The sequence below is a fragment of the Saccopteryx leptura genome, chromosome 2 (assembly GCF_036850995.1).
Source record: "Saccopteryx leptura isolate mSacLep1 chromosome 2, mSacLep1_pri_phased_curated, whole genome shotgun sequence".
In the NCBI taxonomy this organism is placed as follows: Eukaryota; Metazoa; Chordata; class Mammalia; order Chiroptera; family Emballonuridae; genus Saccopteryx; species Saccopteryx leptura.
The window spans coordinates 366,414,331-366,437,549 of NC_089504.1; the positions used below are offsets into that span (position 1 = coordinate 366,414,331).

Genomic DNA, 23,219 nt, shown 5'->3' on the forward strand with positions numbered 1-23,219 from the left:
GTGGCTTTTCCACAAAATACCACGTGCGGGCGCTACCTCGATAAGAAATGTACCTACCTCTATAGTTTATGTTTTAAGTCTTTATTTTTAATTAATTTATTTATTTATTTTATTACAGAGACAGAGAGTGAGTCAGAGCGAGGGATAGACAGGGACAGACAGACAGGAACAGAGAGAGATGAGAAGCATCAATCATTAGTTTTTCATTGCATGTTGCAACACCTTAGTTGTTCATTGATTGCTTTCTCATGTGTGCCTTGACCGCGGGCCTTCAGCAGACCGAGTAACCCCTTGTTGGACACAGTGACCTTGGGTTCAAGCTGGTAGCCTTTTGCGCAAACCAGATGAGCCCATGCTCATGCTGGTGACTTCGGGGTCTCGAACCTGGGTCCTCTGCATCCCAGTCCAACGCTCAATCCACTGCGCCACCGCCTGGTCAGGCTATAGTTTATGTTTTAAAAATGTGGCTCTCAAAAAAAATTTCAATCATTGTACTGTTGATATTTGGTTGACTAAGGAGTTTGCCAACCACTGTGGAGGCTTGAGCGTGGGCTCATCTGGTTTGAGCCCAAGGTCACTCAGTCTCCTGTAGCCCCCCAGTCAGGGCACATATGAGAAAGCAATCAGTGAACAACGAAGGTGCCGCAACGAAGAATTGATGCTTCTCATCTCTCTCCCTTCCTGTCTGTCTGTCCCTATCTGTCCCTCTTTCTGTCCCTCTCTCTGTCTCTCTGTCTCTGTCACCACAAAATAAGTGACAATAGTGTAATAAGCATTACAGCACTAATTATCATTCATTGAGAACTTACTACGTGGCAAGAATTTCCTCTAAGAATTTAACTGTTCATTTCATTCTCATAACAACCTGTGAGACAGGTACTGTTGTTATACCCATTTTACAGAAGGAAAAATAGAGGCACAGAGAAGTTAAGCAAATCACCACCAAGGCTTCCTGATGGTAAGAGGGCTTACCATCCAAGATTCAAACCCAGATTGCCCAGCTCTCGTGTCAGATTCTTGAGTGCTTTGATAGCTAGTGGTAAGGACAGGGCCTAGGAAGCACAGAATGGGTACTTAACCTGGCCTAGGGCAGTGAGGGATGGCTTTCTGGAGGAGGTGACACATCAACTGAGCTTGAAGAAGGAACAGGAGATTACCAGGCAACAGAATATGAAAAGGGCCCTGGCCAGTTGGCTCAGTGGATAGAGCGTCAACCAGGCATATGGACCTCCTGGGCTCCATTCCCAGTTAGGGCACGCAGAAGTGACCATCTGCTTCTCTCCCCCTCCCTCTTTTTCTCCGGCAGCCAGTGATTCGTTTGATTTGGGCATTGGTTCCAGGCACCATAGCTCAGTGGGTCAGAGGGCATCAGCTTCAGGTGCTAAAAATAGCTCAGTTGATAGGAGCATCGGCTCAAGACTGGGGTTGCCCGGTGGATCCCCATCAGGGTGCAAGCAGCAGTTTGTGTCTCTATTTCCCTTCCTCTCACTTGAAAAAAAAAAAGGATATGAAAAGTATGAAAAGGTGGTTGAGGAAGAGGAAGAAACCTGACCTGCACTTGGAGAATGAAGAGCTGGCCCGGCCTGGGGCGTGCTCTCCGTCCAGGTGGTGGGCCAGGGCCAGACCTGGGCCACCCCGGCGCCAGGACCTCATCCCAAGGCCAGGCCAGGGGACGCTCTTCCCACCTCAGTGGGCAGCAGAGTGCGGGGGGGCGGAGCTCAGCAGACAGCCCCCCACGGGGACTCCCGCAGCGTCAGGCAAGTGTCCGCACCTCGGCCCTGGGAGGGACTGCGCAGGTGCGGGGTGGGAACGGCGCTGCTGATTTACATCCCACGGGGTGGGGGGGAACCCCCAGGAAGTGTGGCCAAGCACTAATCAAATCGAAGGCTAATAATAAACGCCCTGAGTAATGCGTGGCCGGGGTCAGAGCAGAGCAGGCGGTGACTGGAGCGGGCAGGCCAGGAGGAGCCGTGTGAGTAGCGGGGGGCGCTGCGTGCGGATTCGGATTCGGTGGGTCTGGGGCGCCTGGCGTCCGCAGCAGGGGGTGGGCTCGGGCGGTGCTGAGGCCTGGAGTCCCCACGGGGCAGAGCCCTGAGTCTGGGGGCTTGAGAGGGCTGCTCCTTGCGTTGCAGGAGAGCTGCGAGGGAGGGTCAGCTACACGGGCAGGAATGGCCTCTGTAACGCCCCACCCCCACCCCAAGTCGGCCCCAGGATTCAGAATCAGATTGATCAGGACATTTTAAAAATATTTTATTTTGAAGTTGACAAGGACGCAAAAGCAGAGAGGAGAGTTTAACACGTGCTCCTGCAGACATCACTCCACCTCAGCGGTGACCGCTATGTGGCCAGCTTTAGGACGTCCATGCCACAGTGACCACTATGTGGCCAGCTTTAGGACGTCCATGCCCTGCTAGCCCAACAGGATCATTTTAAAGCAGATGTCAAACACTCGATTATTTAATGTGTAGATGCCTCAGGGTTTAGTTCTTAAAACAAAAACTTTTTTTTAGTGAGAGAGAGAGAGAGAGAGAGAGGAGGGACAAACAGAAAGGGAGAGATGAGAAGCATCAACTCAATTGCGTGCACTTTAGTTGTTCATTGACTGCTTCTCATATGTGCCTGGACCAGGGGACTCCAGCTGAGCCAGTGACCCCATCCTCAAGCCCGCGACCATGGGCTCAAGTCAGTGACCCTGGGCTCAAGCTGGTGACCTCAGGGTTTTGAAACCTGGGTCCTCAGCGTTCCAGTCCGATGCTCTATCCACTGCACTACTGCCTGGTCAGGCTTAAAGCAGAAACTCTCTCTTTTATTTTTAGATTTTATTTATTGATTTGAGGACAGAGAGAGAGAAAGGTGGGGAGGAGCAGGAAGCATAAACTCATAGCTGCTTCTCTTAAGTGCCTTGACCAGGCAAGCTCAGGGTTTTGAACTGGCAACCTCAGTGTTCCAGGTCGATGCTTTATCAACTGCGCCACCACAGGTCAAGCAAAACAAAAACTCTTAAATAAAAAATAAAAACAAAAAACCTATAACCATCCATCATAGCATGCCCACTTCTGAAACGAATGATTCCTTCATCACCATATGGCCAGTGCTCACTTTCCGGATTGTCTTTTCCAGCTCATTTGTTGACACTAAGTTTCAAATATTGCCCTGGCTGGATAACTTAGAGCATTGTCCCAAAGCGCAGAGGTTGCCGGTTCGAGCCCCAGTCAGGGCTGCAGGAGCAGCTCAATATTTCTCTCTCTCTCTCTCTCTCTCTCTTCCCCTTCCTCTCTCACTGAAATCAATAAATAAAAATTTAAAAAATCCAAACACTGTACAGTTCACATTTTGTTACATGTTTCAGTCTAGAACAGTTCCCACTCTGTCTCACGGTTTGTTTCCTTGCTTCTTATTTCTTGAAGAAACTATCGTTTATCCTGTAGAATTTTTATCAGGTCAGAGTTTTTTTGTTTTTGTTTTTTTACAGAGATAGAGAGTCAGAGATAGGGACAGACAGGAACGGAGATGAGAAGCATCAGTCATCAGTTTTTCATTGCGACACCTTAGTTGTTCACTGATTGCTTTCTCATATGTGCCTTGACTGCGTGCCCTCAGCAGACTGAGTAACCTCTTGCTGGAGCCAGCGACCTTGGGTCAAAGCTGGTGAGCTTTTTGCTCAAGCCAGATGAGCCCACGCTCAGGCTGGTGACCTCGGGGTCTCGAACCTGGGTCACCCGCATTCCAGTCTGACACTCTATCCACTGTGCCACTGCCTGGTCAGGCCAGGTCAGGTCAGGTTTTAAAGGTTTGTTCAGCCCACGAGGTTGCTGAAGCAGAAGAGAGGCTCCACGCCCGTCACTGTGCAGAAGGGACCTGAGGCTGGGTGGCAGGGCGCTGCCCGGGTCTGCACATGCTCCCTGCTGCTCACCCCCCCCACACACACAGCACACACACACACCACACACACACCACACACACCACACACACACCACACACACACACACACACCACACACACACCATACACAACCACACACACACCACACACACACACCACACACACCCCACACACACCACACACACCACACACACACACCACACACACACCATACACACACCACACACACACCACACACACACACACACCACACACACACCACACACACACCACACACCCCACACACACCACACACACACCACACACACACCACACACACCACACACACCACACACACACCACACACCCCACACACACCACACACACACCACACACACACCACACACACCACACACACACCACACACACACCACACACACACCACACACACACCACACACACACCACACACACCACACACACCACACACACACCATACACACACCACACACACACCACACACACACCACACACACACCACACACACACACCACACACACCACACACACACACCACACACACGCCACACACACACGCCACACACACACCACACACACCACATACACGCACACCACGCACACACCACACACACGCACACCACACACACACACCCCACACACCACACACACACACCACACACACACACCACACACACCACACACCACACACACACACCACACACACCACACACCACACACCACACACACACCACACACACACACCGTAGTCGGGATGCGTCTTTTCTCCAGTTCCCTTTTCATGTCCAGAGACCACATGATCTCAGACATGGCTTCCACTAAGGGCTCAAATACACAAAATTTCTGAAAGAGTTTGACCAAGTAGGTTCCGGAGGTCGCCCTGGACCAGAGTCAAGAGACTGACCCGGTGAAGCCGCACCAGCCTGGCCGGGAGTTGGCCGTTCTGGCTTCCAGCTGTTCACAAACTAGCTCTGTGACCCGGGGTGGTCCTCTTGACCTCTCTGGGCTGTAAAATGAAGAGTCCCCCCAAAACATAAAGGCCTTTGGACCTGCCAGAGGCCCTCTTGAAGGGTCAAAATCAAAGATTCTGAAAAGAGCCTGACTAGGCAGTGGCGCAGTGGATAGAGCATCAGACTGGGATGCGGAGGACCCAGGTTTGAGACCCCGAGGTCGCCAGCTTGAGCGCAGGTTCATCTGGTTTGAGCCCAAGGTCGCTGGCTTGAGCAAGGGGTCACTCAGTCTGCTGAAGGCCCGCGGTCAAGGCACATAGGAGAAAGCAGTCAATGAACAACTAAAGTGCCACAGTGAAAAACTGATGATTGATGCTTCTCATCTCTCTGTTCCTGTCTGTCTGTCCCTGTCTCTCCCTCTCTCTGACTCTCTCTCTGTAAAAAAAATAAAAAATAAAAAAAGAGATTCTGAAAAGAGCTGCAGTTAAAACAAAATGAGTTGATGGTTTTTAACCCAGTGTCTTCCAAATTAATTTGATCAAGAGAACTTTCTCCATATGACTCCTGTCAACCAGCCAAGCACATGCGGAAGCACAGGCAGGAGGCTCCAAGAATTGTTTCTCCTGGTACCGTGGTCTCAGCGCGCAGGAGAACCCAGGGGTGAGCCCGGCCCGACCCAGGCCTGGCAGGTGTCAATCTTGGGCTGTTCCTGCCTCTCTTTGAGGCTGGGTGATGGTTCTAGCATTTTATGCAGGTCCAGGTGGTGGTGGAGTTGGGGGAGCAGGGACGGCATCCTCTGATTGGCTGGGTGTCACGTAACAATGTGCGGGAGGTGGGAGTCCGGTTTGCAGGGATGCCTCCCGGGAATGTCTTTCTGACTCCGGCACAAGTCTATCTGGCGTCCCCGACATTGCTCCGGATTGGCCGGGATCTGGTACCTCTGGGAATTTTCTGCAAGAGAACTCCCTGTATTTCTTAGGCAACAAAGTCAAGATGAAGGTTTGTGAGCGAAGTTTCTAGTTAACCCCTTCCAGGAAATTCTGTGACTGAGCCCTTACAAGAAGTTGTTGTCATTTAACCCCTTACGTCATCTCCTATTCATCACAACTATTATAAAAAGCTACTGTCACTGAAGCCAGATTTCTCACTTTGGGGCTCCCCTGTCATTTCCTTATGTATATAACAACACTTACGAATTTACAAATTAGAACTTTTCTTCTTTTTGCAAAATGAAAGAGAGATAAGGAAAGGTAGGAAGAAAGGGAAGAAAGGAAAGAAGGGAAGGAGGGAGGGAGGGAGGGAGGGAAGAAGAGAGAGAGAGAGAGAGAGAGGGAGGGAGGGAAAGAAAAGGAAAAAGGGAACTGATGAGCCATGCTGTTCTCAAGTACATAGTTTAGTTTTAGTTTTATTTTCCACTTACTACATCTTGGAGTTCTTTTCATAGCGATATTATAAAGAGCCTTCCCATTCCTTTTTTATAGCTGCATAATAGTCCAGTGAATAAGCTTAGTGTAATTTACTCAGTCAAACCCCTATCGGTGGACATTTGAGTTACCTCCACTCTTCTGCTATTCCAAATATTTCTGCAATGAATTTATCATTTTGCATTTTTGGGTGAATCCCACTGTATTAATGGGTAAACACATCAGTAATTTTGACCAATGCTGTCAAGTTGCCCTTCATGAGGGTCACTCTTATTTCCTCCCCCCCTCCACAGTCATGAGAGTGTCATGTCCCTCGTGCCCTCAACTAGGAGAACTGATTTTCTGTGATGGTTTCTGACCTGGTCACTTTGTGTGTTTTAAAAACCCTTTTCCGGCCCTGGCCGGTTGGCTCAGCAGTAGAGCGTCGGCCTAGCGTGCGGAGGACCCGGGTTCGATTCCCGGCCAGGGCACATAGGAGAAGCGCCCATTTGCTTCTCCACCCCTCCGCCGTGCTTTCCTCTCTGTCTCTCTCTTCCCCTCCCGCAGCCGAGGCTCCATTGGAGCAAAGATAGCCCAGGCGCTGGGGATGGCTCCTTGGCCTCTGCCCCAGGCGCTAGAGTGGCTCTGGTCGCAATATGGCGACGCCCAGGATGGGCAGAGCATCGCCCCCTGGTGGGCGTGCCGGGTGGATCCTGGTCGGGCGCATGCGGGAGTCTGTCTGACTGTCTCTCCCTGTTTCCAGCTTCAGAAAAATGGAAAAAAGAAAAAAAAAAAAGAAAAAATAAATAAAATAAAAAAATAAAAACCCTTTTCCCTAAGTTTTGAAATCAAAAGTCAGGATTTCTATTCCCCCACCCCCAGGACACCTCTTGTCCCTTTAATTCTTTGTAAAGAAAGGATATCGCAAGCAGGGGAGGGAGTGAATACAACTCAGTTATTGCCTGCCTGGCGGTGGCGCAGTGGATAGAGCATCAACCTGGGACGCCGAGGACCCAGGTTCGAAACCCCAAGGTCACCACCTTGAGCGCAGGCTCACCAGCTTGAGTGAGGGGCCACCAGCTTGAGCGTGGGGACACTGACACGCTCCCTTGGTCGCCAGCTTGGAGCCCAAAGGTTACTAGCTTGGAGCCCAAGGTTGCTGTCTTGAGCAAGGGGCCACTGGCTCAGCTGGAGCCTCCGGTCAAGGTATGTACAAGAGGCAACAAATGAACAACTAAAACAAACAAACCAAAAACTCTCTCAAATATTATCCTAGCCCGGCTGCGTTTGTTTTTCATTCTACACGTCTTTACGAAGGACAGCTATGTATAAGGCATCGGGCTGTTCAGGACCGGCTCTGTGCCTGGACACTGGATTCAGAGATGAGTGACACAGTAGAGGCAGGCAGAGTGGCTACACCCTCCAGCGGCCTTACAAACGAGAAGGTGGAGAGCGCTCAGGCCACGTGACCCTAGAGGAAGGCACCCGTGAGGCAGCTCCGGGGAGAGGCGAGGGACGAGGCCGCTATGGGGACAGCTGTCCGGGAGTCTTTGATGCTTGAGCTATAAGTTGAGATTCTAGGAGCAGTTCCCAGGTCTTGAGGGCCGATTTGATGTAAGAAAGATGATTATAAATAATCCGTTATATTTGATACCACTTATACCAGAACAATCGCTAACCATTCGGCAATCATGTCTTCTGCCAGTGACCTGCTTGTCACGTGCGTGTCTTTGAGAACACATGCTCTGCAAAGGAGAGTTTACACTCCCCACCTCACGGGCCTTTCCCCGGGGGGTTTGGTGGTGACTCAGCTGTGCCGTCCCCACTGCAGACACGGTGGCACTCACGTACATTCCGTCACTGAGCTGTGACAGATCCACTTTCAAAATAAGCTAGCAGGAGGTGAAAATGACAATGCGTAGAAAACTGAGAAAGTGACTTGACTTGTTCTCCGAGGACCCAATTTAGTTCTGACTTTAGATGCGGTGTGGGGCTGGCTCACCCCCCCCTGAGACGGACTCTCTGAAAGTCAGTTGTGGGTGGGAGTCGGGGGCTGGCAGGGCTAGGTCTCCGAGCTATTTTCAATATTTAGAAAAAGCCAGCTGAGACACCACATACAATGCTGAAGCAGAAAGCCACCCTTTTCTCTTCCTTCTCCTCCCTCTTCTCCACGAACAAAAGCAAGGTTGTAGCTGGCCGCTGCTGACCCTCCCACGTCTCCCAGGTTTCGGGCCGTGGCCCCCTCCGGGGCGCCCACCCCATCTCTTCATGGCGGAAGCCCCCTCCTGCCCGCCCACACAGTGTTTGCTAAAAGACTGGATGGGAAATTCCTCCTGTCGTGAAGCTTTTGTCGTCTTTTCTTTTCAAGTCACACTGAGAGTTTCTTGGCAAAACTGTCGAGAGCAAGAAGGAGGAGCCTGCACTTCCATCATCGGTTCCTTCTCACGGGGACAGTAAGCACCCATTTCCCCGGAGACAGAGATGGAGTTGGCCTAAGCCCTTGTGGCCCTGTCACTTTCTTCCCCCGATGCTGGCCCAGGCCCAGGCCAGTACAATCCCTCGTCCTTCAGGGAGGGCGGTGTCGACAAATGCAGCGGCTTAGGAGTGACCCCGTTCCCATGCTCACTGCCACGGGAGGCAAAGCGTCCTTTCCGGGTCATTAACTTTTGACAGTTTTAATACACTGTGCCTCGGGGAAGGCCTTTTTGTATTAAGATAGTTCAGTATTCTGCTTCTTAAATGTGGGGATCCAGCTCTTTCCACAGGTCCGGGAAGTTCTTGTCTGTCATTCATCTGAATGAACGGGCTCCATGTTTCCTTCCCCCTCTCTGCTCCTTTCCGTATACTCACCATTCTCACTTTGTTCCTCCCGACGGGGTCGGAGAGACTGCTCACAGACACGAGGGGATGTTTCAAAGTGAATGCGAAGCTATAAAATACCCCCCAATGTTTGTGAGCAGTACAGTTTCCGTAGAGTTCTTTTATATATATATACACACACATATATATATTCCTACCTTTGATATCACCAATTCTCCCTCCCATCTGGCCAGCTCTATTTCCTAAGCTTGCTAATTTCTTCTTTTTTTTTAAATTGAGTTCTTCAGCTCCTTTATTTATTTATTTATTTATTTATTTATTTTAGGTTCCAGTCTCTTCGGTAAAGTATCTCTTTTTTGTTGATGTTATTTCTGAGTTTGTTAAATTGCTTATCTGTGTTTGCTTGTATCTTGTTGAGGTTCTTTTTCAGAACTGCAATCTTGAATTCTCTGTCATTTAAATCAGTGATCCCCAACCTTTTTTGGGCCACGAACCGGTTTAATGTCAGAAAATATTTTCACAGACCGGCCTTTAGGGTGGGACAGATAAATGTATCACGTGACCAAGACAAGCGTCAAGAGTGAGTCTTAGATATAACAGAGGGAATCTGGTCATTTTTTAAAAATAAAACATCGTGGCCCTGGCCGGTTGACTCAGTGGTAGAGCGTCGGCCTGCCGTACAGAAGTCCCAGGTTCGATTCCCGGCCAGGGCACACAGGAGAAGCGCCCATCTGCTTCTCCACCCCTCCCCCTCTCCTTCCTCTCTGTCTCTCTCTTCGCCTCCCGCAGCCGAGGCTCCATTGGAGCAAAGTTGGCCCGGGCACTGAGGATGGCTCTGTGGCCTCTGCCTCAGGCGCTAGAATGGCTCTGGTTGCAACAGAGCGACGCCCCGGATGGGCAGAGCATCACCCCCTGGTGGGCATGCCGGGTGGATCCCGGTCGGGCGCATGTGGGAGTCTGTCTGCCTCCCTATTTCCAACTTCAGAAAAATAAAAATAAATAATAAATAAAAATAAAACATTGTTCAGACTTAAATATAAATAAAACAGAAATAATGTAAGTTATTTATTCTTTCTCTGTGGACCGGTACCAAATGGCCCACGGACCAGTACCGGTCCGCAGCCCGGAGATTGGGAACCACTGATTTAAATCACATATTTTCACGTCTTTAAATTTATTTTCTGGAGGTTTTAAATTTTCTTTCTGAACTGCCTGTCACTGTGCATACCATGCTATTTGATGGATTCTTTCCCTGCTGAGCCATTTATAGGAATATCTGTTCCTTAAAAAAAAAGAGTGGTTGGCCCTGGCCGGTTGGCTCGGTGGTAGAGCGTCGGCCTGGCGTGCAGGGGTCCTGGGTTCAATTCCCAGCCAGGGCACACAGGAGAGGCGCCCATCTGCTTCTCCACCCCCCCTCCTTCCTCTCTGTCTCTCTCTTCCCCTCCCGCAACCGAGGCTCCATTGGAGCAAAGATGGCCCGGGCGCTGGGGATGGCTCTGTGGCCTCTGCCTCAGGCGCTAGAGTGGCTCTGGTCGCAACATGGCGACACCCAGGATGGGCAGAGCATCGCCCCCTGGTGGGCAGAGCGTAGCCCCATGGTGGGCGTGCCGGGTGGATCCCGGTCGGGCGCATGCGGGAGTCTGTCTTACTGTCTCTCCCTGTTTCCAGCTTCAGAAAAATGAAAAAAAAAAAAAAAAAAATATCTGTTCCTTAAAAAAAAAGAGTGGTTGGCCCTGGCCGGTTGGCTCGGTGGTAGAGCGTCGGCCTGGCGTGCAGGGGTCCTGGGTTCAATTCCCAGCCAGGGCACACAGGAGAGGCGCCCATCTGCTTCTCCACCCCCCCTCCTTCCTCTCTGTCTCTCTCTTCCCCTCCCGCAACCGAGGCTCCATTGGAGCAAAGATGGCCCGGGCGCTGGGGATGGCTCCTTGGCCTCTGCCCCAGGCGCTAGAGTGGCTCTGGTCGCGACAGAGCGAAGTCCCAGAGGGGCAGAGCTTCGCCCCCTGGTGGGCAGAGCGTCGCCCCCTGGTGGGCGTGCCGGGTGGATCCCGGTCGGGCGCATGCGGGAGTCTGTCTGACTGTCTCTCCCCGTTTCCAGCTTCAGAAAAATACAAAAAAAATAATAATAATAAAATAAAAAAAGAGTGGCACTAATCTATTTTAGTAGGTTAAGGAGACGAGGTCTTTCTATTGCTTTCAGTAGGAGGCACTGAAGCACAGATTTTAGTTCCCCTTGCTTTGCTCTGGCTTCTCAGATCCTCGGGGGGGGGGGCATGCCTGGTGTTCGCTGGGGAGTGATCTTCTTCTCTGTGACCCGGTCACACCTTTGCCTTAGGCTACCTCCTCCATGGTGGGTGTTGGGGTCCGGAGCCCATGAAATCCCAGCATTGTCCCAGGCAACAGGACCCTGCCAGCAGCACTGGGCTCAGCCGTGACAAGTGAGGGCAGGGTGGGCTGAGGGAGGTTGGCACCTGTGTCAGTGGCTCTGTTCTCCTCGCAGTAACATCAGCTGCCAGGCCTCGGCCACCTCCCCTCTGTGCCTCCACCGTCTCGGGGGGTTAGCTGCAGTGTGCACCTGCCGCTCAGGGAGGAATGCTCCCCTCTCTCCAGTCCTCAGAGCTGCGAGGGTGTGCCCTGTAACCCAGCACTCACTGCTACAGCTTGGGGCCCGCTGCTGGCCCTGGGAGGGTGAGGGGAGGCGGCCAGGCTTCGTGGCTGTTTGTCTGCCTGGCGGTGGCGGGCACCAGACGACCATGCCCTCACCTCTGTGCTGCCTCTCTGCCCCAGTCACTGGGTTCAGCTGCAGTGTGAGCAGACCGCTGGGCAGGCATTCCCCCTCTCCCTCCCCACTCCTCAGGGTTTCAGAGAGTGCTGGCCCCAACCTGACACCTCCCCTGTCCTGAGACCCACAGTGAGCTCCTGGTGCATTCCCCACGACCCTCTCTGCTCCTCTCCCTTCCCACCTCCGACCGTCTCTGCTCCTCTCCCTTCCCACCTCCCCTGCTCACTCCGACTTACCCACCTGCAGAGGTTGCACTATGCGGATTGCTCAGAAGTGTTTGTGTGGTGAGCAGGGAGTCCTTTGTTGAATTGTAGCTGTTCAACTTGTTGTAACTTCAAGAGAAGAGGCCAGGGGGCCCCGTATGGCGCCCTGTCCCTGACGTCACCCCTCACTGCCCTTTCTTGTGCTTACGCAATGACTTGTCGCACACCCTTTTGATTCCCTTTCCCTCTCCTTTTCTGCATTTTTAAGTTATTTGTTAGTGGTTACCTTGGGGGTTACAATTAACATCTTAAATTTATGACCACCTTGTCTGAAAACTACTAACTTAGTTTGAGCGGTTGACAAACATTCTGTCCCTATGTCTCTGTTCCTTCTGATTCTATTGCTATTGTCACAGCTGGTCTCTTTTATACATTTTTATGTCCAGCAGCATACATTTATAACCACTGTATGCACTGGCCCACTCTGTCAGAAAGGAAGAAAGGGAGAGTGTGAACCACACAGAAAGTATATTACTACCAGCTTTTACATTTATCTACCTAGTTACCTTTACCCATGTTCCTTATTCCTTGGTACAGCTTCAAGTTAGGGTCCAGTGCGATTTCAGTTCAGCACGGAAGACACCCTTGAAGCACTTCTTGCAGGGCAGGTCACTGGTAATGAACCTCAGATTTTGAATATCTGGAAATGTCTTCATTTCTTCATGTTTAAAACCTTTTTTTTTTTTTTTTTTTTTTTTTGTGGCAGAGACAGGGAGAGTCAGAGAGAGGGACAGACAGACAGGAAGAGAGAGAGATGAGAAACATCGATTCTTCGTTGCGGTTTCTTAGTTGTTCATTGATTGATTTCTCATATGTGCCTTGACCCAGGGAGCTACAGCAAACTGAGTGACCCCTTGCTTGAGCCAGTGACCTTGGGCTCAAACTGTTGAGCCTTGCTCAAACCAGATGAGCTCACGCTCAAGCTGGCGACCTTGGGGTCTCAAACCTGGGTCTTCCACATCCCAGTCCGATGCTCTATCCACTGCGCCACCACCTGGTCAGGCTAAAACCATTTTTACCAGAGAAAACAATTCCTTTTTATTTTTCTTTTAGGACTTGAAATATATTATCCCATTGCTTGCTGACCTCAGTGAGTTCTGATGAAAAATCAGCTGTTAACTTTATTAAGAATCCCCTTTTACCTAACAAGTTGCTGCTTTCACAATTTTTCTTATTTCTCTTTGGGTTTTGACAATTTTATTGTGATGTGTCTCCGTGTGGGTCTCTGAGGGTAACCTGACTAGAGTTCACTGAGCGTCTTAAAAACGTATATGCATGACTTTCTTAAGATTTGGAAAGTTTCTGACTCATCACTTAGTGATAAAGAAAAAAAACGCAGGGAAACTGTCATTTACTGAGTGCTTGCTGTTTGCCAGGCACTGGCTAGGTCTGCTTGTCTATTTATTTATTGTTTATTTATTTAATGAGCACCTGCTGTGTCCCAGGCACCACTTAAGTTCTCAGGACCCAGCAATGAACAACAATAACAACAAATGAGACAGAATCCTGCATGATGCTCACAGTTAATGGGGGAGACGGTATCTAACAATCACACCTGAGGGAAGCGGGCTCTGAAGGACATATTGGTGTGCAGAAGAAGGTGTGTCTCCTTGTCCAGGTGGGAGAGTCAGAAAGGCTTCCCTGAGGAAATGAAGTTGAAACAGAGACCTAAAGGATGAGGAGGAAATAACCGGCCAACGAAGGACAGTTTATATAAAATGGAACTGCATGTGCAAAGGTCCTGTGGTAGGAAGAGGCATAGCACATTAAAGAGGGCAGAGAACACTGTCAGGCAGGGCACAGCTGATGCAGGGGAGGGGACCTCAGGCATTTTTATAGACCAGGAAATTCAGGCTCAGGGAAGTGAGCCTTCAGTCCCCCAACCACTGCAACTGGGGTCGGAAGCCAGTTTTGTCAGCTCACCAAGAGAGTGGAAACATGAGCAGGAGAGCCCACCTGGGTTCCAGCCTCCGGTCGGGTACCAGCTGCCCTCATGCTCTCTGCCTCTCAGCTCCACAGGGCCCGCAGATGGGGGTGACCATGGAGCCGTGCCCCGAAGAGCAATACTGGGACCCCCTGGTGAAGGTCTGCCTCTCCTGCAAATCCATCTGCAGCCATCAGATCCCCCGTTCCTGTACAGCCTTCTGCAGTGAGTTGTGGGCCTGAGGCCAGTGGGTGCCTGGGCCTCCCCTCCTCCACCAGTGGTCCCTCTGCCCACACTGCATCTGGTGACTGAGGAGGGGCTAGTGGAAGGAGATGTTCAGTGTGACAACCCTTGACCCTCCCTCACTCCACTCCGGCCACACTGGAGCTTCTTGAACATGCTGTGTTCTTTCCTGCCTCGGGCATATTGGAAAAGGACTAAGATCACCATGGAATTGCTTTTGGGGAATTAGATTGTGGGGTTTTATTAAATTGACTTTAGAGAGACAGAGAGAGAAGGGAGAGAGAGAAGGGTTCATCTGTTGTTCCACTTAGTTGTGTATTCATTGGTCGCTCGCGTATGTGCCCTGACCGGGAATCAAACCCACAGCTTTGGTGCTTCAGGACGACGCGCCAACCAACTGAGCTAACTGGCCAGGACAGATTGTAATTTTTTTTTTTCATTTTTTTCTGAAGCTGGAAACAGGGAGAGACAGTCAGACAGACTCCCGCATGCGCCTCACGGGGATCCACCCGGCACGCCCACCATGGGGCGATGCTCTGCCCATCCTGGGCGTCGCCATGTTGCGACCAGAGCCACTCTAGCGCCTGAGGCAGAGGCCACAGAGCCATGCCCAGCACCCGGGCCATCTTTGCTCCAATGGAGCCTTGGCTGCGGGAGGGGAAGAGAGAGACAGAGAGGAAAGCGCAGCGGAAGGGTGGAGAAGCAAATGGGCGCTTCTCCTGTGTGCCCTGCCCGGGAATCGAACCCGGGTCCTCCACACGCTAGGCCAACGCTCTACCGCTGAGCCAACCGGCCAGGGCCAGATTGTAATTTTTTATTTTTATCTTTGATGCCCTTTGAGGCCAGACCCACAGTTCCTACAGGTCTCGGTCACCTAGTCGCGCTCATGTTTCTGTCTCCCAGAGTCGCTCAGTTGCCGCAAGGAGCGAGGCCTGTACTACGACCAGCTCCTGAGGGACTGCGTCAGCTGCGCCTCCGTCTGTGGACGTCACCCCAGGCCGTGCACGCACTTCTGTGAGAACAATCCCAGGAGCAGAGGGAGCCTCCACCCGGAGCTCCGGAGACAGAAGGTCGGGAAGTCTGAAACCAGACCGGACGACTTGGGCCGGTACCAGGGAGCAGAGCACAGAGGCCTGGAGGCAGGTCCAGGTGAGCCACCGGCGTGGTTTCTGAGTGGGCGCAAGGCCAGGCCCCGGGACTGAATCAGGACGGTCTTCAAAGGGGGGGCTCCAGAGTCCACACAGACGGAGGTCAGCACAGGGTGAAAAAGAGAAAATGGGCAAATCACCCAGAAGTTTGCAGGCAAGAAGGAAGAAGACTTGACCACTGAGATGCTTTTCTCGATTTTTTTTAAATTTTTTTATTCATTTTAGAGAGGAGAGAGAAAGGAAGAGAGACAGAGAGGGGGAGAGAGAGGAGAGAGAGAGACAGAGAGAGAGAGAAGGGGGGAGGAGCTGGAAGCATCAACTCCCACATGTGCTTTGACCAGGCAAGCCCAGGGTTTCGAACCGGCGACCTCAGCATTTCCAGGTCCACGCTTTATGCACTGCGCCACCACAGGTCAGGCCGCTCTTCTCGATTTAAACGTTTTCGATTACTGTTGTACGGTGTGACTAGTTACAGGCAGGGGTGGGGTTCAGCCGGATCGCACCATGCTGGCAGAACTGATACCTAATTCTTTCGTTGAGTTCAGAGAACCGGTTGTGAAAATGGCACCTGTCATCAGGGCTCTCTCTAAGGTGGCCCCTTGGGCAGCCACCCAATGTGGAAATCACACATGGACATTCTTTTTTTTTTTTTTTTTTTATAGGAACAGAGAGAGTCAGAGAGAGGGATAGATAGGGACAGACAAACAGGAATGGAGAGAGATGAGAAGCATCAATCATCAGTTTTTTGTTGCGACGCCTTAGTTGTTCATTGATTGCTTTCTCATATATGTGCCTTGACCGCGGGCCTTCAGCAGACGGAGTAACCCCTTGCTCGAGCCAGCGACCTTGGGTCCAAGCTGGTGAGCTTTTTTTTTTTGCTCAAGCCAGATGAGCCTGCGCTCAAGCTGGCGACCTTGGGGTCTCGAACCTGGGTCCTTCCACATCCCAGTCCGACACTCTATCCACTGCGCCACCGCCTGGTCAGGCACACATGGACATTCTTTACTCTTTTTTAACGTTCATCTGCACAACAGTGTGTTCTAAGCACCCGTAGTCATGTTCGTTCCAGCCATAGGTGAAAAAAACTTGATCGCTTGTAATATTTATTATTCATTTTATAAAACTCATTATACCTTTGATGAAATACTACATTTCTTTTTATTTTAATGAGAGAAGGGGAGGCAGAGACAACTCCCACATGCAACCTGACCGAGATCCACCCAGCAAGCCCACTAGATGCTCTGCCTAACTGTAGCCCAGGGGTCCCCAAACTACGGCCCGCGGGCCACATGCGGCCCCCTGAGGCCATTTATCTGGCCCCCGCCGCACTTCCGGAAGGGGCACCTCTTTCATTGGTGGTCAGTGAGAGGAGCATAGTTCCCATTGAAGTACTGGTCAGTTGGTTGATTTAAATTTACTTGTTCTTTATTTTAAATATTGTATTTGTTCCTGTTTTGTTTTTTTTACTTTAAAATAAGATCTGTGCAGTGTGCATAGGGATTTGTTCATAGTTTTTTTTTATAGTCTGGCCCTCCAACGGTCTGAGGGACAGTGAACTGGCCCCCTGTGTAAAAAGTTTGGGGACTCCTGCAGTGTAGCCCTTGCTCCACTGCAACCAGAGCCATTTTTTAGCGCCTGAGGTGGAGGCCGTGGAGCCATCCTCAGCACCCGGGCCAACTTTGCTCCAATGGAGCCTCAGCTGCGGGAGGGGAAGAGAGAGACAGAGAGGAAGGAGAGGGGGAGGGGTGGAGAAGCAAATGGGCGCTTCTCCTGTGTGCCCTGGCCGGGAATCAAACCCGGGACTTCCACACACTGGGCCAATGCTCTACCGCTGAGCCAGCCAGCCAGGGCCGAAATACTACATTTTAATTCCCTTGCATTTGTTACTTCAGTAAACAAACAAAATGTAAAGAGAAAAAGTGCCAACCAATCAGGGGGTGATAAGCTGTCAATGGAAATAGCTTAAATAACAGTTTTATTGACTTTTTTGTCAGATATTTAAAATTTTTTCATTAATATTTTAAAACTCTCTTATAGCAATCTAGTATTGTCTATCTCTTTTATTGTTCTTATTTAAGTATTAAATACATGAACTATCTTCCAGAATATCAATTTTTTTTTTAATAATTTTATTTTTTTAATGGGGTGACATCAAGTCCAGGTTATCTTGTCATTCAATTATGTTGCATACCCATCACCCAAAGTCAGATTGTCCTCTGTCACCTTCTATCTTGTTTTCTTTGTGCCCCTCCCCCTCCCCCTTTCCCTCTCCCATTCCCCCCTCCCCCCCGTAACCACCACACTCTTATCAATGTCTCTTAGTTTCACTTTTATGTCCCACCTACGTATGGAATAATGCAGTTCCTGGTTTTTTCTGATTTACTTATTTCGCTTCGTATCATGTTATCAAGATCCCACCATTTTGCTGTAAATGTTCTGATGTCATCATTTCTTATGGCTGAGTAGTATTCCATAGTGTATATGTGCCACATCTTCTTTATCCAGTCATCTATTGACGGGATTTTTGGTTGTTTCCATGTCCTGGCCACTGTGAACAATGCTGCAATAAACATGGGGCTGCATGTGTCTTTACGTATCAATGTAAAGTTTTTGGGGTATATACCCAGTAAAGGGATTGCTGGGTCATAAGGTAGTTCTATTTTCAGTTTTTTGAGGAACCACCATACTTTCTTCCATAATGGTTGTACTACTTTACATTCCCACCAACAGTGTATGAGGGTTCCTTTTTCTCCACAGCCTCTCCAACATTTGTTATTACCTGTCTTGCTAATAATAGCTAATCGAACAGGTGTGAGGTGGTATCTCATTGCCGTTTTGATTTGCATTTCTCTAATAACTAAAGAAGATGAGCATCTTTTCATATATCTGTTGGCCATTTGTATTTCTTCCTGGGAGAAGTGTCTGTTCATATCCTCTTCCCATTTTTTTATTGGATTGGTTGTTTGTTTGTTGTTGAGTTTTATGAGTTCTTTGTATATTTTGGATATTAGGCCCTTATCTGAGCTGTTGTTTGAAAATATCATTTCCCATTTAGTTGGCTTTCTGTTTATTTTGTTATCAGTTTCTCTTGCTGAGCAAAAACTTCTTAGTCTGATGTAGTCCCATTCATTAATTTTTGCCTTCACTTCTCTTGCCTGTGGAGTCAAATTCATAAAATGCTCTTTAAAACCCAGGTCCATGAGTTGAGTACCTATGTCTTCTTCTATGTACTTAATTGTTTCAGGTCTTATGTTTAGATCTTTGATCCATTTTGAGTTAATTTTTGTACAGGGGGAGAGACTGTAGTCCAGTTTCATTCTTTTGCATGTGGCTTTCCAGTTTTCCCAGCACCATTTATTGAAGAGGCTTTCTTTTCTCCATTGTGTGTTGTTGGCCCCTTTATCAAAAATTATTTGACTATATATATGTGGTTTTATTTCTGGACTTTCTATTCTGTTCCATTGGTCTGAGTGTCTATTTTTCTGCCAATACCATGCTGTTTTGATTGTCGTGGCCCTATAATATAGTTTGAAGTCAGGTATTGTAATGCCCCCAGCTTCATTCTTTTTCTTTAGGATTGCTTTGGCTATTCGGGGTTTTTTATAGTTCCATATAAATCTGATGATTTTTTGCTCTATTTCTTTAAAAAACGTCATTGGAAGTTTGATGGGAATTGCATTAAATTTGTATATTGCTTTGGGTAATATAGCCATCTTGATTATATTTATTCTTCCTAGCCAAGAACAAGGTATATTCTTCCATCTCATTATATCTTTTTCGATTGCCCTTAACAATGGTTTATAGTTTTCATTATATAAGTCCTTTACATTCTTTGTTATGTTTATTCCTAAGTATTTTATTTTTTTTGTTGCAATTGTGAAGGGGATTATTCTTTTGAGTTCGTTCTCAATTGTTTCATTGTTGGCATATAGAAAGGCTATTGACTTCTGTATGTTAATTTTGTATCCTGCGACCTTACTGTATTGGCTTATTATTTCTAGTAGTCTTTTTGTGTATTCTTTGGGGTTTTCGATGTATAGGATCATATCATCTGCAAAAAGTGATACCTTTACTTCTTCTTTTCCGATATCGATGCCTTTTATTTCTTTGTCTTGTCTGATTGCTCTGGCTAGAACCTCTAGTACCACATTAAATAAGAGTGGAGAGAGTGGACAACCCTGTCTTGTTCCTGATTTAAGGGGGAAAGCCTTCAGTTTAGTGCCATTTAATATGATGTTAGCTGATGGTTTATCATATATGGCCTTTATCATGTTGAGATATTTTCCTTCTATACCCAATTTGTTGAGAGTCTTAAACATAAAATTGTGTTGTATTTTATCGAAAGCCTTTTCTGCGTCTATTGATAAGATCATGTGGTTTTTGTTCTTTGTTTTGTTGATATGGTGTATTACGTTAACCGTTTTACATATGTTGAACCATCCTTGAGATTCTGGGATGAATCCCACTTGATCATGATGTATTATTTATTTAATATGTTGTTGTATTCGATTTGCTAGTATTTTGTTTAATATTTTAGCATCTGTATTCATTAGAGATATTGGTCTGTAGTTTTCTTTTTTGTGCCATCCTTGCCTGGTTTTGGTATGAGGGTTATGTTGGCCTCATAAAATGTGTTTGGAAGTATTGCTTCTTCTTCAATTTTTTGGAAGACTTTGAATAGAATAGGAACCAAGTCTTCTTTGAATGTTTGATAAAATTCGCTGGTATAGCCGTCAGGGCCTGGACTTTTATTTTTGGGGAGGTTTTTAATGTTTTTTTCTATTTCTTCTCTACTGATAGGTCTGTTTAGACTTTCTGCTTCTTCTTGACTCAGTCTAGGAAGGTTGTATTGTTCTAGGAATTTATCCATTTCTTCTAGGTTGTTGAATTTAGTGGCATAAAGTTTTTCATAGTATTCTACAATAATTCTTTGTATATCTACGGTGTCCGTGGTGATTTCTCCTCTTTCATTTTGGATTTTGTTTATATGAGTTCTTTCTCTTTTTTCCTTGGTAAGTCTTGCCAAGGGTTTGTCAATTTTGTTGATCTTTTCAAAGAACCAGCTCCTTGTTCTATTAATTTTTTCTATAGTTTTTCTGTTCTCTAATTCATTTATTTCTGCTCTGATTTTTATTATCTCCTCTTTGGGTTGTCTTTGTTCTTCTTTTTCTAGTTCCTTAAGGTGGGAAGTTAAGTGGTTCACTTGGGCTGTCTCTTGTTTGTTTATATATGCCTGAAGTGATATGAACTTCCCTCTTATCACTGCTTTTGCTGCATCCCATAGATTCTGATATGTCGTATTGTCATTTTCATTAGTCTGTATATATCTTTTTTTTTTCATTTTTCTGAAGCTGGAAACAGGGAGAGACAGTCAGACTCCCGCATGCGCCCGACCGGGATCCACCTGGCACGCCCACCATGGGGCGACGTTCTGCCCACCAGGGGGCAATGCTCTGCCCATCCTGGGCGTCGCTATGTTGCGACCAGAGCCACTATAGCGCCTGAGGCAGAGGCGAAGGAGCCATCCCCAGCGCCCGGGCCATCTTTGCTCCAATGGAGCCTTGGCTGCGGGAGGGGAAGAGAGAGACAGAGAGGAAAGCGCGGCGGAGGGGTGGAGAAGCAAATGGGCGCTTCTCCTGTGTGCCCTGGCCGGGAATCGAACCCGGGTCCTCCGCACGCTAGGCCGAGTCTGTATATATCTTTTGATCTCTGCACTTATTTCTTCTTTGACCCATTCATTTTTTAAAAGTATGTTGTTTAGTTTCCACATTTTTGTGGGATTTTTTTCCTCTTTTTTGCAGTTGAATTCTAGTTTCAAGGCTTTATGATCAGAAAATATGCTTGGTACAACTTCAATTTTTCTGAATTTGCTGATGTTGTTTTTGTGGCCCAACATATGGTCAATTCTTGAGAATGATCCATGTACAGTGCAGAATATCAATTTTTTATACTTAAAACGGTCATTAGGGCAGAGAACCAGTTCTTAAGTTTTTTGAATCCCACCAATGGCCCGGGGTGGGGTGGGGTGTGCTGGTGTGAAAGTGGGGGACACTTCAGAGGAGGATCCTGCGCAGTGACCCTCCTGAACTCAGGGCCTCACCACTATCCTGCAGCCCCACTGGGCCTGAAGCTGAGCACTGACCAGCGGGCCCTGGTCTACAGCACGCTGGGCCTCTGCCTCGGAGCGGTCATCTGCTGCTGCCTCCTGGCCGTGGCCTGCTTCCTGAAGAGGAGGGAGGACCTGTCCTCCTGCCAGCCCCCCGCAGGGCTACGCCGGACCCGAGCCACATCTCCCAACGGTGAGCATGAAAGGGGGCTGTCACCTCCCGCCGCCTGTGGGACGGGCTGCCAGCCACCCGTGTGTCCTGGCACTGTCCCTGCTTCTGAATGGAGAGCGGTTGGCCAGTTCTTCCTGGGAGAAGTCTGAGGAAAACCCCTGCGGTCTTGGTCCTGTGTAGGTTCAGGCACAGGCAAGAGGAGAGGCTCCCGAGGGCGCAGGGGGAGGGGAGGCCCATCGGGGTGGCAGGGCCGGAGGGCTTCCCAGGACGCGGGGCGGAACCGGGAGGAGGCCCATCGGGGCGGCAGGGCCGGAGGGCTTCCCAGGATGCGGGCGGAACCGGGACGAGGCCCATCGGGGCGGCAGGGCCGGAGGGCTTCCCAGGATGCGGGCGGAACCGGGACGAGGCCTATCGGGTTTCCCAGGACGCGGGGCAGAACCGGGACGAGGCCCATTGGGGTGGCAGAACCGGGAGGGTTTCCCAGGACGCGGGGCGGAACCGGGACGAGGCCCATCGGGGTGGCAGGGCCGGGAGGGTTTCCCAGGACGTGGGCGGAACCGGGACGAGGCCCATCGGGGTGGCAGAACTGGGAGGGCTTCCCAGGACACGGGCGGAACCGAGAGGAGGCCCATCAGGTTGGCAGGGCCGGGAGGGCTTCCCAGGACGCGGGCAGAACCGGGACGAGGCCCATCGGGGTGGCAGAACCGGGAGGGTTTCCCAGGACGCGGGGCGGAACCGGGAGGAGGCCCATCGGGGTGGCAGAGCCTGGAGGGTTTCCCAGGACGTGGGCGGAACCGGGATGAGGCCCATCGGGTTGGCAGGGCCCGGAGGGTTTCCCAGGAAGCGGGCGGAACCGGGATGAGGCCCATCGGGGGTGGCAGGGCCCGGAGGGTTTCCCATGAAGTGGGCGGAACCGGGAGGAGGCCCATCGGGGTGGCAGGGCCCGGAGGGTTTCCCAGGAAGCGGGCGGAACCGGGAGGAGGTGCCCCGATGAGGCGTGGGCAGAGTCGGCCCAGGTGCGGAGGTGGGTGGAGGCGGGCCCTGGGGGGTTTGCATTCTCCCCCCCCAGCCAGCTATCTCCTGGGGGCAGGTCGTAGGGGCAGGGGCTGGGGCCGAGGCCGACACCCTCTCCCCTCCCACACAGATGACAGGACGGAAGCCGGGCGCACAGCAGGCAGGCCGCAGGGCAGGCCACAGGAGCGGGCGGAGACCTGCAGCTCCTGCTTCTCCAAGTGCAGGGTGCCCACCCAGGAGAGCGCTGGCGACCCTGGGCCCTCCGTCCCCGCGCACAGTGGGAGGTGTGAGTGCCCCGGCCCTACCGAGACCAGATGGCCCTGTGGGCCCAACGCGGGGCTCCCTGATGGCAGCCTCCAGACAGTGTGCACCCCCGCCCAGGACGGGGGCCCAGCCGCGTGACACGGGAGGGGGTGATGGGAGGGACGAGCAGAGAGAGAAGAGCTGGTGAGGGAGAGATGGGGGAAGAGAGATGTCCGAGCAAAGTGGGGGAAGAATG

General features: G+C 50.0%; 1 protein-coding gene across 2 annotated transcripts; it reads left to right on the plus strand.

The window, feature by feature from the left end:
* Positions 1-1,881: 1,881 nt before the first annotated feature.
* On the plus strand, positions 1,882-23,210 carry TNFRSF13B (TNF receptor superfamily member 13B). 2 transcript variants are annotated; one of them, XM_066365094.1, is made up of 5 exons: positions 1,882-1,972; positions 14,125-14,262; positions 15,184-15,429; positions 21,542-21,727; positions 22,851-23,210. In XM_066365094.1, exons 2-5 carry the CDS (start codon positions 14,142-14,144, stop codon positions 23,120-23,122), a joined length of 825 nt encoding a protein of 274 aa, XP_066221191.1. In that variant the 5' UTR covers positions 1,882-1,972; positions 14,125-14,141; the 3' UTR covers positions 23,123-23,210. The 2 variants fall into 2 exon arrangements, with proteins under 2 accessions (XP_066221191.1, XP_066221192.1); XM_066365095.1 differs by having other exon boundaries at positions 1,928-2,010.
* Positions 23,211-23,219: the final 9 nt, after the last annotated feature.